Raw genomic sequence first — 14644 nt, forward strand, 5'->3', positions numbered from 1 at the left:
TTTGATGGAATTCAGTGTGTCATATTTATAAAATGCTTGAATAATGGCTATGTTAGTTAGACCCCTACATCTCCAACCTGCTCATAGCAACAACTGACTACAAAATGTTCCGAAAAGAAATCAAAACCCTGCTATTCAAAAAATTTATCCAGCTAGCTTAACCCCCTTCTCCTCCCCTCTTGCAATCTCCCCCCTCCCACCCTCTACCTATATTTCTCCCAAAGACTCAACAATGTAACAGTTTCTATTCTTTAACATCCTCGTAATCTTCCAGCATCATACGACACTTTTCCTATTCTCTCTACCTATCTGGTACCCTCTTCTCAAAACTTTATTATGAACCAGCTCCTTAATTGTACAATGTAACCAGCTCCTTAATTGTAACTTTTTCCTGGAAATGTCCAGTTCTCTTAATTGTAACTTTTGTTCCTGGAAATGTCCAGTTATCTTCTGATATAATCCGCTTAGAACTGCAAGGTACAGGCGGAATAGAAGTCAGTAATGTAATGTAATGTAATGTAATGTAATGTGTTATTCCAACTTTAATATCCGTCCATGTACTGCAATGATTTAATGGTAAGAAATGGGACTAGATACCAAAATTTTTTCCGTAGAGTAATAGTTGATTAAATGCAAAAGCCTCAGTCCCACCACTCTACCGCTGTTAGGATTCTGAACTGCGGGAAGAAATTACGTGGTGACTTTCATCATTGGCTCTTGTGCATTTACCAATAGTCCAATACTAATATCTCTAGTTTTTTATATATATTTAAATATTCATTTTCTATTTTTCTTCAGCTCTTTTATCATATATAATGTGCACTTATCTCTGCATTGGCCAACATCTGGGAGCCCCTTACAAGGACCAGCTAAAAGGACAGAGACGATCTGACTTTCTAAACTCCTTGGTCCTTTGGACATAAGAGTGAGAAACATCCAACTTGCGGAAATGATTCTGCAGATCCATCCTGAGAACTCAACACCGGGAGGACCTCTGACTGATTGACATGAAAAGGAGAAACTACCTTAGGCAGAAAGGAAGGAACAGTTTGCAAAATAACCCACTCTCTAGAAAACTCCAGGAACGGAGACCTACAAGAGAAAGCCTGCAACTCAGAAACATGTCTATCAGAAATAATTGCTACTAAAAAGACTGCTATAAGAATAAGGTCCTTCAATGTGCAAGCCCCCAAAGGCTTGAAGGGTGGGCACACCAGCACAGACAAGGCCAGATTAAGATCCCAGGGAAGGGTAAGAGGGGGAGGAGGGAGGTTATTTCTTTGCTTTGTCTTAATCCTTGATGAAATGTAATGGAAGGAAAGGGGGGATTTATACTTTATGCAGTGTTAATGATTATGATTATAAGTGTTTAACTTGATGATTAATGTAAATATAGGGTTATTGCACTTTTGTTGGTCTTAAAAATCAATAAAGATTTATTAAAAAATAAAAAAAAGATCCCAGGAAGGAACAGACAGTCTAACGGGAGGCTTGAGAAACTTTGCCGCCTGCAAAAAGCGAACAACATCAGGAATGGCAATCAGATGCTGACTCCGTAACAACCCCTGAAAAGGTTGACAAGGTCGCAAGCTGAACCCGAAGAGAAGACCAAGCCAGGCCCCTGTCCAGGCCATCCTGCAAGAACTTTAAGATGTTAGGCAGGGAAGCGTGAAAAGAGACCACTTCACGCGCAGCACGTCACTCCTCAAATATACGTCAAACCCGCACATAAGCTCGAGAAGTGGAAAGTCTCCGGGACCCCAACAGGGTAGAGATGATTCTGTCTGAATACTCCTTTATACCTAGGTTGTCCCTTTCAAGAGCCAAGCCGTAAGACAAAAGGAACCCAGAACGAACATGGGATTAGGATCCTGAGTCAGAAGGTCAGGCGAGAGAGGCAAAGGATCCGCTACCAGATGCCTCACCAGGTCCGTATTAGAGAGCTGCACGGGAACGGGGATGACGGGAATCCCGCGGGACCCACGGGGATCCCGCGGGTTCCCCCTTTGGGTCACGGGGATCCCGTGGGGACGCCCCCTAGGGTCGCGGGGATCCCGTGGGGACGCCTCCGAGGGTCGCGGGGTTCCTGCGGGGTTGGATCGCAGCGGGGTTGGTCGAGCCGCGAGGGTAGTCTCCTTCTCCTTACCTGCCCTGTCGCAGCACACATCCGAACGGAAATCTTCCCGATGTCAGCGCTGACGTCGGAGGGAGGGCTTAAGCAAAGCCCTCCCTTCCTCCGACGTCAGCGCTGACATCAGGAAGACTTCCGGTCGGCTGTGTGCGGCAGGGCAGGTAGGAAGAAGGCAATGGCGTACGAAAGAGGGGGGAGGGGGCGGTCCGCCCCGGAGAATGTGCACAGCCGGTCAGGTCCCCCGATCGACCGACAACAGGCCCGGCCGACAAATCTCCCTGCCCTGTAGCCGCGAATCTAAATTACCTCTTACAGCAGCTTCACTACTTCAGCTGCTGTAAGAAGGTAATTTAGATTCGCGGCTACAGGACAGGGAGATTTGTCCGACCGGGCCTGTTCTGTTGTCGGTCGGGTGCAAAAGCGCCACAAAGGTGGAGGCAGGGAGGGAGGAAAGGTGGAGTGGAGAAGAAAAGACGCTTAAGGGGGGAGAAGGCCGCTGAAAGTACTGGGGAAGACAAAGGGGTGGAAAAGAACGCTGAAAGGACATGGAGTAAACGGGAGGAAGGGGGGGAAGGACCCTGAAAGCACTGGGGAAGACAAAGGGGTGGAGAATGCCACTGAAAGGACATGGGGAAGACAGAGGAGGGAGAAGGCCGCTGAAAGGACATGGGGAAGGCAGAGAGGGGAGAAGGATGCTGCCTGACAGGACATGGGAAAGATGGTGGGGGAGAAGGACACTGAAAGGAAATGTTGAAGAGGGAATGGGAAGAAGACGCTGGCAGGGAAGAAGACAGAGGTGCCAGACTATGGGGGGAGCGGAGGGAAAAAGATGGGTGCCAGACCAATTTGGGAGGGGGGAGAAAGGGAGAGGCACAGTAACAGAGCAAATGGAAGACACAGAGAGAAGAGAGGCAGTGGATGGAAGGAATTGAATGAGAACATGAAGAAAGCAGAAACCAGGCAATAAAGGTAGGAAAAAAATTATTATTATTTTTTTTTTTTGCTTAAGGATAAAGTAGTATATTAGTTGTGTTGATAAAAATTTATAAACTTTAGAGGCTCTGGTAGAAACCCGTTTACAAAGTATGTATTCTTCCCAATTAATATTTCCAAATTAATAAAGTCTTTTTGCTTATTTTTAAATGGGTTTCTACCAGAGCCTTTAATTCAGTAGCATAATTAAATGAAATAACTATTTCTGTAGTTTATAGGGACAGGCGGGGACGTAGGGGATTCCTCACGGGGACGGGTGGGGACGGAGGGGATTCCTCGCGGGGACGGGTGGGGACGGAGGGATTCCTCGCGGGGACGGGTGGGAGTCCTCACGGGGACGGGTGGGGTCGGGTGGGACTTTGGCGGGGACGGGTGGGGACGGGTGGGATTTCTGTCCCCGCGCAACTCTCTAGTCCGTATACCACGGATGTCTGGGCCAATCCGGGGCCACCAGAATCACAAGGTCCGGATGGCGCATAATGCAAAGAAGAACTCTGCCCACTAATGGCCACGGAGGGAACACATACACCAGACCCTCCGCTGGCCATGATTGGACCAGAGCATCCAAACCCTCGGCCTGACATTCTCTGCAGCGACTGAAGCAACTGAAGGTGTTTTGGCATTGACACTCATGAGGGACTGACCCCAAGCCTGCACTATCAACTGAAAAGCCAAGTGACTTAGACACCACTCTCCGGGATCTAATACGTGATGACTTAGAAAGTCCGCTTGAACATTCTCCACTACAATTATGTGGGAGGCTGAGATGTCCCGTAGATGAGACTCTGCCCAGACCATGAGCAGAGCCGCCTCTTGAGCAACCAGAGTGCTCTTGGTGCCCCCCTGATGATTGACATAGGCTACCATTGTGGCATTGTGTGAAAGAACCCGAACTGACTTGCCTGTCAAGAAGGATCGGAAAGCTAACAGCGCCAGACGGATGGCTCTGGTTTCCAGAACATTGATTAACCAGTCACCTACTCTGTGGACCAGGTGCTGTGAGCTAAGTGACCGAGACACTGAGCTCCCCAACTGAGGAGACTGGCATCCGTGAGCAACACCGTCCACTGTAGATGATCCAGACTCACTCCTTGGACTAGATGAGAGGTCTGGAGCCACCAACGAAAACTGCAGGGAGCCAAGTCCCTCAGAGGAACAGGAAGATCCAGACTGTGCCTCTGGGGCAACCACCTCCAAAGAAGAGCATACTGAAGCAGATGCATGTGGGCCTGAGCTCACCTTACTATGTCGAGGGAAGCTGCTATTGGCCCCAAGACTTGGAGAAAATCCTGCACCCGAGGACACCGGGATGCCATAAGCAGACGAATTTGAGATTGCAATTTGCTTACCCAGGCCTCTGGGAGAAAGACCTTGTCCAAGGAGATGTCAAAGAGAACTCCAAGGTGTGGTCAACTGACTTTTAGAAAGGTTGACAACCCAGCCCAGCAACTGCAGGAACTCTACCACCCAAGCCAAGACCCGAGTGCTCTCCTGCAATGACTTCGCTCGAATCAACCAGTTATCCAGGTAGGGATGAACTAGAATGCCCTATTTGCACAATGCCATCGCGACTATCACCATAACCTTGGTAAACGACCATGGAGGCATGGCAAAGGCTGAAAGGAAGCGCACAGAACTGAAAGTGCTGACCCAAGATCGCAAAGGGAAGGAAAAGCTGATAGGAGGCTCTGATTGGAACATGCAAGTAAGCCTCCATCAAATCGAGAGAGGTCAGAAACTCCCCTGGCTTAACCGCCAGAATCACCGACCTCAGTGTCTCCATGTGAAAACCCTGAGAACCCTGTTGATCCCCTTCAAATCTAAGATGGGTTGATAAGTCCCCTCTTTTTTGGGCACCACTCCCGAGGAGGGACTGGAACTTCTGCTTTGAGATCTAACAATCTTTGAAGGGTCTGGCGAAAAGCCTGCTTCTTCCACGGTGTCTGACAAGGCGAAGCTAGAAAAAGATCTGGCAGGGAGTGAGCAGACTCCAGGGCATAACCGTCCTGAATCACCTCCAAGACCCACTGATAGGATGTGATTTCTGCCCATTTTGGATAAAAATCGCGCAGCTGGGCACCCACCAGAATCAGAGGGGGCGCCAGCAAGGAGTCATTGGGCAGGACGGGGCGCAGGGGCAGCGGCCGAGGGATTCCCAACTCCTCAACAGGCCCCCTGAAAGGACTGTTATCGCTGAAAGAAATGACCCTGGAAAACCCAGAAGAGGAGAAGGGAGCAGCCCCACACCCAGGGTGATATCTGTGGAACTCCCACAAACATTCCCGAGCAGTGCGACCCCTAACAGCTGGGCAAGAATGGTCTTCAGGTAGGCAGGGCACTTTAGAGTTCACCAAGAGTCTGAATTAACTTATCCAAATTCTCTCCAAACAAAAAAGACCCCCTAAAGGGAAATTTAGTGAGCTTAGTTTTGGATGCCACATCTGCCGACCAAGCGCAAAGCCACAAGGTGTGACGAGTGGTCACCACAAAAGCCATAGATTTGGCGGATGTCTGCACCAAGTCATAGAGGGCACCTGAGAGGAAAGAGGCTGCCATCTCAATCTTTGCCACCTCCTGATCCACCAAGGACCAGTCATCAGACTCACTGTCAAGGACATGCTCGGCCTACCGAAAAACGGCCAAACTACAAGCCCCCCCCCCCAAATAGCTACCTGGATTCCAAGGCAGAGACATTAAAATTCTGCTTAAGAATGGTCTCCAACTTACACTCCTCAGAGTCCCATAAAGCAGAACTGCCCTCCACGGGCACAGTATGCCACTTAGCATTAGCTGAGACTACTGTGTCCACCACTGGTGTCTTCAAGGTAGCCCTATCCCCCTCTGGGATGGAATACAAATGAGTAATGGAGCGCGTAAACCGAAACGGCACCTCCGGCGTATTCCACTGCACATGGATAATATTTTGAATATCCTGATGCATAGGAAAAGAGCAGGACACAGAGCGAATCCCTTTAAGAAGAGGATCCTCCACATGCGGGGTCTTAAGTGGCGCATCCTCAAAGCGCAACACCGACGAGACCTGCTGAATCAGAACTGGAGGCTCATCTCTCTGAAAAAGGTGCACAACCCCGCTGGTAGACAGAAAAACCGAATCCCCGGTACCAGCGGCCGTCCCCAGCAACTCACGAGTGCTTAAACAAGGGAGGAGGCGGAGGGGGCGGTATGGAGGATCCCCCCCCCCCCCGAGACCCCTGGGGCAAATGCAAAATACCCGGCCGCCTGAAAATAAGCTCTGCATAAAGTAAAAAATAAATCTGGGGAAAAACCCTCTGGCGGCCCCATAGGACTCCCTGCCACTGCAGGGGACCCAGCTAAAATATGCCCCTGTTTTTGCAAGACAGGGGGAAGGTCACCTAAAGCTGCAGATCAACTGGAGGGTCTTCCCGCCAAAAATGGCGAAGTTGCAGCTGAAAATAACTCCTCCAGGGCCTGTAGTGGCTGGGAAGTCTGAACTGTCCCAGCCGCTAAAGCAGGCAAGCCAGTATCAGCTGTGAGAGAAACAGCTGAGAGGGAATCCCCAGCTGCTTCGGTGGTAAGGGAATCCTTTTTACCCTCACTGTTGGCGGCTGAGGAAACTCCTCCATGGGTAGCTGGGGAAGACTGGGCCTCCCTGCTGTCAGCTGTCGACTCGTGAGGCACTTTTGGCAGGAAGCCCTTGCCGCCGGCACCCGCTGCCGACGAGGCTCCTCCACCACTCCAGCCCATGCAGTGCTTACACAGGCCAGCTGCGAGTGCCTCGCGTCTGGAGCAAAATGAGCACTTCTCCTGTGAAGTGCTCATTGTCCATAAGCGACCTAACTACAGAAAAGTGTTGGTTAGTTGAAAAATATAGTAAAATACATTAAATTTAAAGGGAAAGGAACCCTTCAGACCGGCACTGCCTCAGGATTTTTTTTTTTTTACACAGAACAGACTCCACTGACTCTCAAAGCAATATGCCTTGCTTGAATTAGGGGCAAGGCTTACTGCTGAGGCACCTCTAAAAAAATATTGGGGAGGTGGAGGAAAGGGGGGAGGGGGGGGAGGAACCTAGCATGAGGCCTGCCTGGTTTGACACCCCCGAGGTCAGACGGATCCCCAAACAGGGCCCACCCAAGCTCAGTCCGGCCCAAAAACAGTGACTAGGAGTCCTGAACAAAACCCAACCACCCTACAGAAGGGAGATGGGTACAACTCACTCACCTGCTGGAGACTGAGAGAAGACTGAGGTATTTAGGGGAAGTAACCTTTTAAGTACCATTCCAAAGTTTTGTCTCAATCTCCACCTGCTGGTCATGATGAGATATAACTCACTTGTAAGATGCCTATGCCGGTCTGGAGAGTTGCTAAAGAAGTAAATTTTGAGCAAAAGTTGTGTCTCAGGTGCTTTATCACTTTATTAGACCCTCAGTGATGAGAAGGGACTGCGAAGTAAAGGTCATAACATATGGATGATCAGCAGTTTGGGATAGGCTTAGAAATCTCTGTATAATTCAGTTACAGCAAGTTGCAAAGATCAGCTGCGACCCACTATGCTCTTCTCCATGCTGCTCTGACTGAAAATAGTTCTATTGTTCCAGTGTGTAAATATCCCAGTAAGTATCTTCCAAAAATTGTGCATTTTTAATTTGATTGGCAAAGCCGAGGACTATAAAACTGTAGGGACTGATAGGGATAACTGGACAGATAGAGAAAAAATGCTTGAGTACCTGAATGTAAACCATTTACACAAACTTCACTGATAGACAGTATGTAAATAACATAAATAAATAAACTGGGTTCCTTAAACTCTCTTCAGTGGTTGCACAAGAAATTAGATTATAGAATCTATTTGTAGGAACATATATATTTTTACATAAATTGAGGGCTCCTTAATATATGGAAAATATTTTAGAGATTCTGCGTTAATAAAAAGTTTGGGAATTACTGATCTAGGCTTTATCTATCAGAGTCTAAAATCTTAAAGACCACTGAACATCTTCATAAGGACACAGTAGGCCTTTAAGGTGACATCTTAGAATCACACTGATCTACTTGTTGCAGTAATTTATAATTATTTACTTACCATATTTACTGTAAAAATCATTATTATTCCTCAGGTAAATTGTGTAATTAGTAATAAATCCTCTTTGTGTACACACAGGAATATCCTCCCATTCAATATATACCTTGTCTCCAACTACTTGTTGCAGTATGATGTCAGGACCTTTGATGGGTTCTATAATATGGAAAATTAATATATTTTAGGTTACATGAGGAATTTCAAATATATTCAAGTTTAATTAAGAAGTACGTGCTTCATGTATTTGATTTCATTTGGGGGCCCATTTTCAAAAGAGAAAACCATCCAAAAATTGAATAAATTGGCATTTGGATGTTTTGTTTGCTAAAACATCCAAAGTGTCATTTTTGAAAAACATTTTTAGACAGTTTTATATGCTGTTTTTTCTGCAATATGTCTAAATCTCAAGGGGGCCTGCTGGAGCGGACTTATGATTTGGATGTTTTTCTGTAATATGTAATGAAACATTAAGCAAAATGTCCAGGGCAAAACTTGGACATTTGAGGCTAGACCTGTCTCAGTAATGAATAAGTGCCAAAGGGTGTCTAAACTGATGACCTCTAGAGACATACATGCATGCCCCCCCTCATACTTCCCAGTGGTCACTGACCCCCTCTAATGCCCCAAAGATGTGAATAAAACTGTAATACCAGTTTGTATGACAGCTTTAGATGTTATGGCCAGTTCTCTTAGCGCAGCAAGCAGGTCTCTGGGGTAGCCTGGTGCTTGGTACAATGGACTGCAGAGAAAAGGACCCAGACCCATATTCCACTCTAACTCATACAATTGTGGTAGAAAGTGTGAGTCTACCTGAACTCTCCAAAAACCTAATGTACATAGTTATATAGGTGACCATAAGGGCTATTAGGGAGGTATGAGCAGTTGGGTACAGTAGGTTGTGGGTGAGTTTTGGAGGGTTCACCATACAACGTAAGACGTTTATAATAATAATAATAATTTTATTTTTATATACCGCCAAAGCCATAGTAGTTCGAGGCGGTTTACAACAAGAAGAGCTGGACAGTCAGCGAAAAAAATAACAATGAAGTCATTGGTTACATAAAGTCACGATGTGGGGATATCGAGTACATATGAAAGAGTACAGGAGAAGGTTTAAGAGTTCTTGGTTACAAATCGGTTAAACAGGTTGGTTTTAACTAGTTTTCTGAAGTTAAGATAGGATGAGGAGTTTTTGATGATGTTGCCTAGCCAGCCGTTCTGTTGACTTGTTTATAGTGTGATCTATACCTGAGACCTTTTATGTGATGTTCACTGCAGCGACCCATTGGGTGTCTCACTGTTGGGATGTCTATGTGACCAGTGTGCAAAGAATAGTGGCCCCTCCTATGTCCCAATGGCTGGTTGTGTGCGTTTTTCGTTTGGACCTTTTTTTTTTTTTTTTTTTTAATGATTCAAAAAGATAGATGCACTGAGGACAAACACATTTAGGAAATGGCCATTTTTTAAAAAAATAGGTGTTTTTTTCTGGTTTAAAAATGACCATTTTAGCTATTGGAGTTTTGGATGTTTCCCCAAATGTGCAAAATCAGATTTAGGTGTCTTACTGAAAATACTCCTCTTAATATATTTATATACTGTATAGGCTGTCCTAACTTTATCAACTGAGCTAACTGAGCAAGGGTTGAATATCTGAGCTCAGTTCAGCTTGCAGCGGTGAGCAACTTAAAAATCCCTGACCATTACTGGCTCAATATTGACCCTTTAGCTTTCCAAGTAAGAAAAGATTGGCAAATGTAAAGGAACAGTGGACATTGATTGATTTATTTATTGGGATTTATTAACCACCTTTATGAAGAGATTCACCCAAGGCGGTGTGCAGCAGGCATAATTCAACATAAAACTTACCATTTTGTTAACAGCTCCCTCCATGCTGACACCAAACAATTTCTCTTGTAGAATGTGGCTCTTAAAGGTGCGTTTATGAAGAGTGGAACAGCGTGCACAGGACTCGATGCGATGTTCCAGGCCAAGGCACTGTATACACCAGTTGTGGGGGGGGGGGGGTCGGTGATGGAAATTGTCCTTCGGCACCCACCGCACTTTTTAAACCCCGTTAACGAGTGGGACATGAATGGAAAAACCGCCTCAGCCAAATTGAACTCAATGGCTGAGGAGAAAGAGGCCGTCAAAACGCCTGAAGGCAAAAACAGGGAGAAAAATTTCTCCTGAGTTCTCTTTTTTTTTTTAAAGAGAACAAGGAGAAATTAAAGAAAAGAAAAATAAAGAAAAAAATGTGCGAGCGGGAAGGCAAGGGTTGAAAATGAGCAAACGTTCAAGAGCACAACTTCTTAGCTCTGCAGAAAACTAAGAACTGAGGAGCCGTACGCCTACGTCGGGCGGGAAGGCACTCGAGCATGTGTGGTACGGTCAGTCATGAACTTTCTAAAGTTCTTAAAGTGCCGTCTGTCTGTACCGGAGCTCCGTGGATGACGTCACCCATATGTGAGAATATGCAGACTGCTTGTCCTGGGTTAATTCTAGGTAGAGACCAGGTGGTTGAGTTGCCTGGTGAAAGGGTGACCAAGTATGTGCCATGGACCTACAGGAGCAGGCCACGGGAGAGAGAGCTTATGACTATATGAAGTGATTTTGTATTTTTATTTACACCTGACCTGTAGAAAGAACAGGTTACACATTTCTCTGCATTTAAAATATTTTCTTTTCACCTCTAACCCTGTGTGGCTGTGTTTATCATGAGTCCAGGCCTATCCACTAGCTACATTACCACATAACCCTAAAACTGTCTCCATATAGCAGTATTAGTGAGTTTAATAATATTTACTATCTTCCACTGAAAATCCATAACCTGTACATGGTTTACTTATTCCATTAGAGTAGATGGCATATAATGAAATTCTGATACATTCTCTTGGCTCGATGAATTCTGCCAAAAAAAAAAAGAAGTATTAAATGCATTCCTTATATGCTGTAATTTTATATTCAAGACATTACAGGACCAAAATCAAGGTCAGATCTAAAATATTTTTTTCAAATTCATATGATTCTATTGAGAAGTATTAACAAGCAGAAAGAGAGATGTTTCAATAATGTTTAGTTATAAAGTAACCCCCCCAAAAAAACAAATCTAGTGCCTAAGATACCTTAAAGGAAAAAATATCAAACATGCACCAGATACGTCAGCTTTCAAGGCTTATACTACTACATTCATTTATGTTCAGATATACGTTGGATAATGACTCCACTATGTGAACAGGATTGGGGAGGTGGAAGGGTTGACAGTGACAATAAAGTTTTACAGTTTGAAGGATTATATCAGATTTGTTGACAAGAAAACCAGTGTCTTTAGTATGTCCTTTTCTATTTGATCTTTCCTGATAGTCCATATGTATGAACCTTCATGCATGCATCCGGATTTACTCAGACATGTCCTCTTTTTAGAGGACTGTCCAGGTGTCCAAACGGGTTTTCAAAACCCGGCAGTTTGGGTTTTGAAAAACCGTTGAGCTTGGGGCAGTGTCTGAACTGCATCTGTGCATGCGAGGATGCAATACAATGTCACACATAGTAACATACTAGATGACGGCAGATAAAGACCCGAATGGTCCATCCAGTCTTCCCAACCTGATTCAATTTAAATTTTTTAAATTTTTTCTTCTTAGCTATTTCTGGGCAAGAATCCAAAGCTCTACCCGGTACTGTGCTTGGGTTCCAACTGCTGAAATCTCCATTAAAACCTACTCCATCCCATCTAAACCCTTCCAGCCATTGAAGCCCTCTCCAGCCAATCCTCCCCCAAACGGCCATATACAGACGTGGGCCAAAGATACGAGGTTTGTGTGGGACCGGGGCTGGGGGAGTGCAACAGGGCAGGGCTGTGGGCAGGAAGGAGCAGTACCAGGGTGGAATGAGGTGGGGACATGCAACCTCTTTTTTTAATATATAATGTGGTAACCCTAAGTATGAGGAAAGAATGTACACTCTTTATGAGGAGTCTTCAAGTCATTGGCGAACAATATTTCATTACAAATGACAGTCAAGCAAAAATGCAAGGGAGGCATATTTTCAACCAATGATTGAGTCTTTATTTAAAACAGTAGTCCCAACAAAGATCCCAATTTCGGCATATAGAAGATGCCTTCCTCAGGGGACACTTGTGGACAACCGGCGGCGCTTTGCACTGCCGCAGGCTCCTACTGCGCATGCGGGGGCATGGAGCCATGGATCACGGCTGCACATGTGCGCTAAGGGTTTTATTATAGCGGATATGTGTATATATGTAATGTGAAATGAAAGGCAGTCAAATGTACAGGTATCTAATCCAAGAGAGCCTCACTGGAAGGTACTAATGCCATGTATGGTAGCTCCACCACCTGCATGCTCAGAGAAATTTTTTCTAGCTGTACTTAATTCATTTTTTTCAGTCTTAAATAAACTCTTTTACAACAGTTGATATTCAGCAAAACTCAATTATCTAGCACCATCAGCCATCAGGAAATTCTAATCTCTGGAGATGAATCAAGCTTACTGTCAACAGATTATTGATTCCAGCATTCATTTCTATAGTCTCTCATTTTTTATTTTTAATCATTTTTATTAATCAGATATATAAATACAAGTCACAACAAACCAACAACCACCAACAAGAGGAAGTGCAGAAATAATCAGATCTTTCGCGTCAGTCCTTCACGAAGACCCACAGAAACCAAACCCCCCTGCCAGAACCCTCCCCTCAACCTTCCCCCCCTGCACTCCAGTGTCAAAAGTTCAATAAAGAACTGCGAGCTCTAGGGGACAATCCCTCCCAAACGGGAGCCCATATTCTCCTGAATTTCCTCCAAGACCCAGGACTTCCCCTCTGAACATCCAGGCATTCAAATTTTAACAGAGTAAACAGTTCATTCCTCCGCATAGTAAGGGTCAACACTTCAGCTTGGCGCCACAACAAAAGTATACACTTCCAGGCCAACAAAGAGGCCTTATGTAATAACATATTGCCCCCTCTGGACAAACCCAAATAAACCCCCTGAGAAAAGAGCAAAACATCCGCTCTCAAAGGAATCTGCTTGCGCAAAGCAGACTGCAGGTACAGAGCCACAAAGGACCAGAATGTTTAAATGTGGTCACAAGACCAAAACATGTGAAGCAAGCCTGCAGGGGCAGACTGGCACCGAGGACACCGAGCATGAGAGGTGTATCCAGAAACATAGGCCCGGAATGAGGAGACATGCAGCCGCAATAGAAATTTGAAGTGTTGCTCTTGCAGTACCAAAGAACGAGTCATCCGAGGAAGATGTTTCATAAGAAGACGAACTCCGAAGCCCATTTTTAGACGGGGAGAGATCCTGATTCCACACAGCTGCCACCACCTCAGGGTCCCAAGGAGCCACAAAGCTGACTTGATGAAAGGATAAGCTAATCCGCGTCAGGTGGGACAGAGTCAGAGTCTCACACACCACATCCACCCTGTCTTCATTCAAAGTAGCAGCATCCAACGAGCGGATATAATGAGACACCTGGTGGTAGAAAAGCCAGTCCCGAGCCTCCAAGAGACCCGCCGCCTGTAGATCCTGAAAAAAACACGGCACACGCTCCTCTGACACCACATCTCGCACATAGTATAGTCCACGAGCACTCCAGCGCTGTAAATATAGTTTGGAAGCATCAAGATCCAGGTCTCGATTACCCCATAAAGACAACAGGATTGTAGAGGTGAAAGGTAAATGCATACATTTGCACAACCATTGCCAACATTGTCTCATGGAGCGCAGCAGAGGATGAGACCTGATGGGAAAAATCTGGTGTGGGCGCTTAGCATGAAGCTAGTACATCAAGTGAGTAGGAGACATCAACTGCTGCTCAAGAGTGACTGGTGTATAAAACTGAGTGTTCTTAATCCAGTCCACCAAGTGCCGAAGAAGGCAGGCTATGTTGTATCTCCTCAGGTCCGAGAGTGCCAGTCCACCCCATCCCAAAGGGAGTCAGTCTGGGTTTTCTATTATTCCAAATAAATTTGCGTAAGATAGTGTGATACATGTTAATATCCTTATTAGTCATATACAATGGAAAAATCTGCATCACATAGACCCACTTAGGAAACAACACCATTTTGTAAAGAGCAATTCGAACCCATAGGGACAATGGAAAATGAGTTCAAAGACTCAAAAGATCCCTGGACTTGTTCAAGAGCACTGTGAAATTTTCTTTATAGGCCCAGGACAGATTGCCAGTAATATATACCCCCAAATATTTAAGTTTGTGCACCACCTTTCGCAGAGGGAATGGGATCTACCAATCCTCATAAACGTACCCACCAACAGAGTTGTCCAAATTTAACTCCAAACCAGACACCCTGCTGTGAACACCAACCAATTGCAACACTCTGGGAAGAGACTGACCGGTTGGGTCAACAGCAGCAAGATGTAATGTAATGTAATGTAATTTATTTCTTATATACCGCTACATCCGTTAGGTTCTAA

General features: G+C 45.5%; 1 protein-coding gene across 12 annotated transcripts in view; it reads right to left on the reverse strand.

The window, feature by feature from the left end:
- Window positions 1–14644, reverse strand: part of LOC117346864 (interleukin-23 receptor-like) — a 104726-nt gene that overhangs the window by 21374 nt on the left and 68708 nt on the right. For 9 of the 12 annotated variants that reach the window (XR_004536669.1, XM_033917042.1, XM_033917043.1 and 6 more), the window contains 2 exons: window positions 10990–11091; window positions 8190–8342 (listed from right to left, as the gene is read on the reverse strand). Coding sequence is in view for 11 of the 12 variants with exons in the window: in XM_033917042.1 (XP_033772933.1) it covers window positions 8190–8342; window positions 10990–11091 (255 nt within the window). In the remaining variant the exon portion in view is untranslated. The remainder of the gene's footprint in view (window positions 1–8189; window positions 8343–10989; window positions 11092–14644) is intronic. The other 3 variants (XM_033917041.1, XM_033917036.1, XM_033917035.1) reach the window with 2 other exon arrangements.

The sequence above is a fragment of the Geotrypetes seraphini genome, chromosome 12 (assembly GCF_902459505.1).
Source record: "Geotrypetes seraphini chromosome 12, aGeoSer1.1, whole genome shotgun sequence".
In the NCBI taxonomy this organism is placed as follows: Eukaryota; Metazoa; Chordata; class Amphibia; order Gymnophiona; family Dermophiidae; genus Geotrypetes; species Geotrypetes seraphini.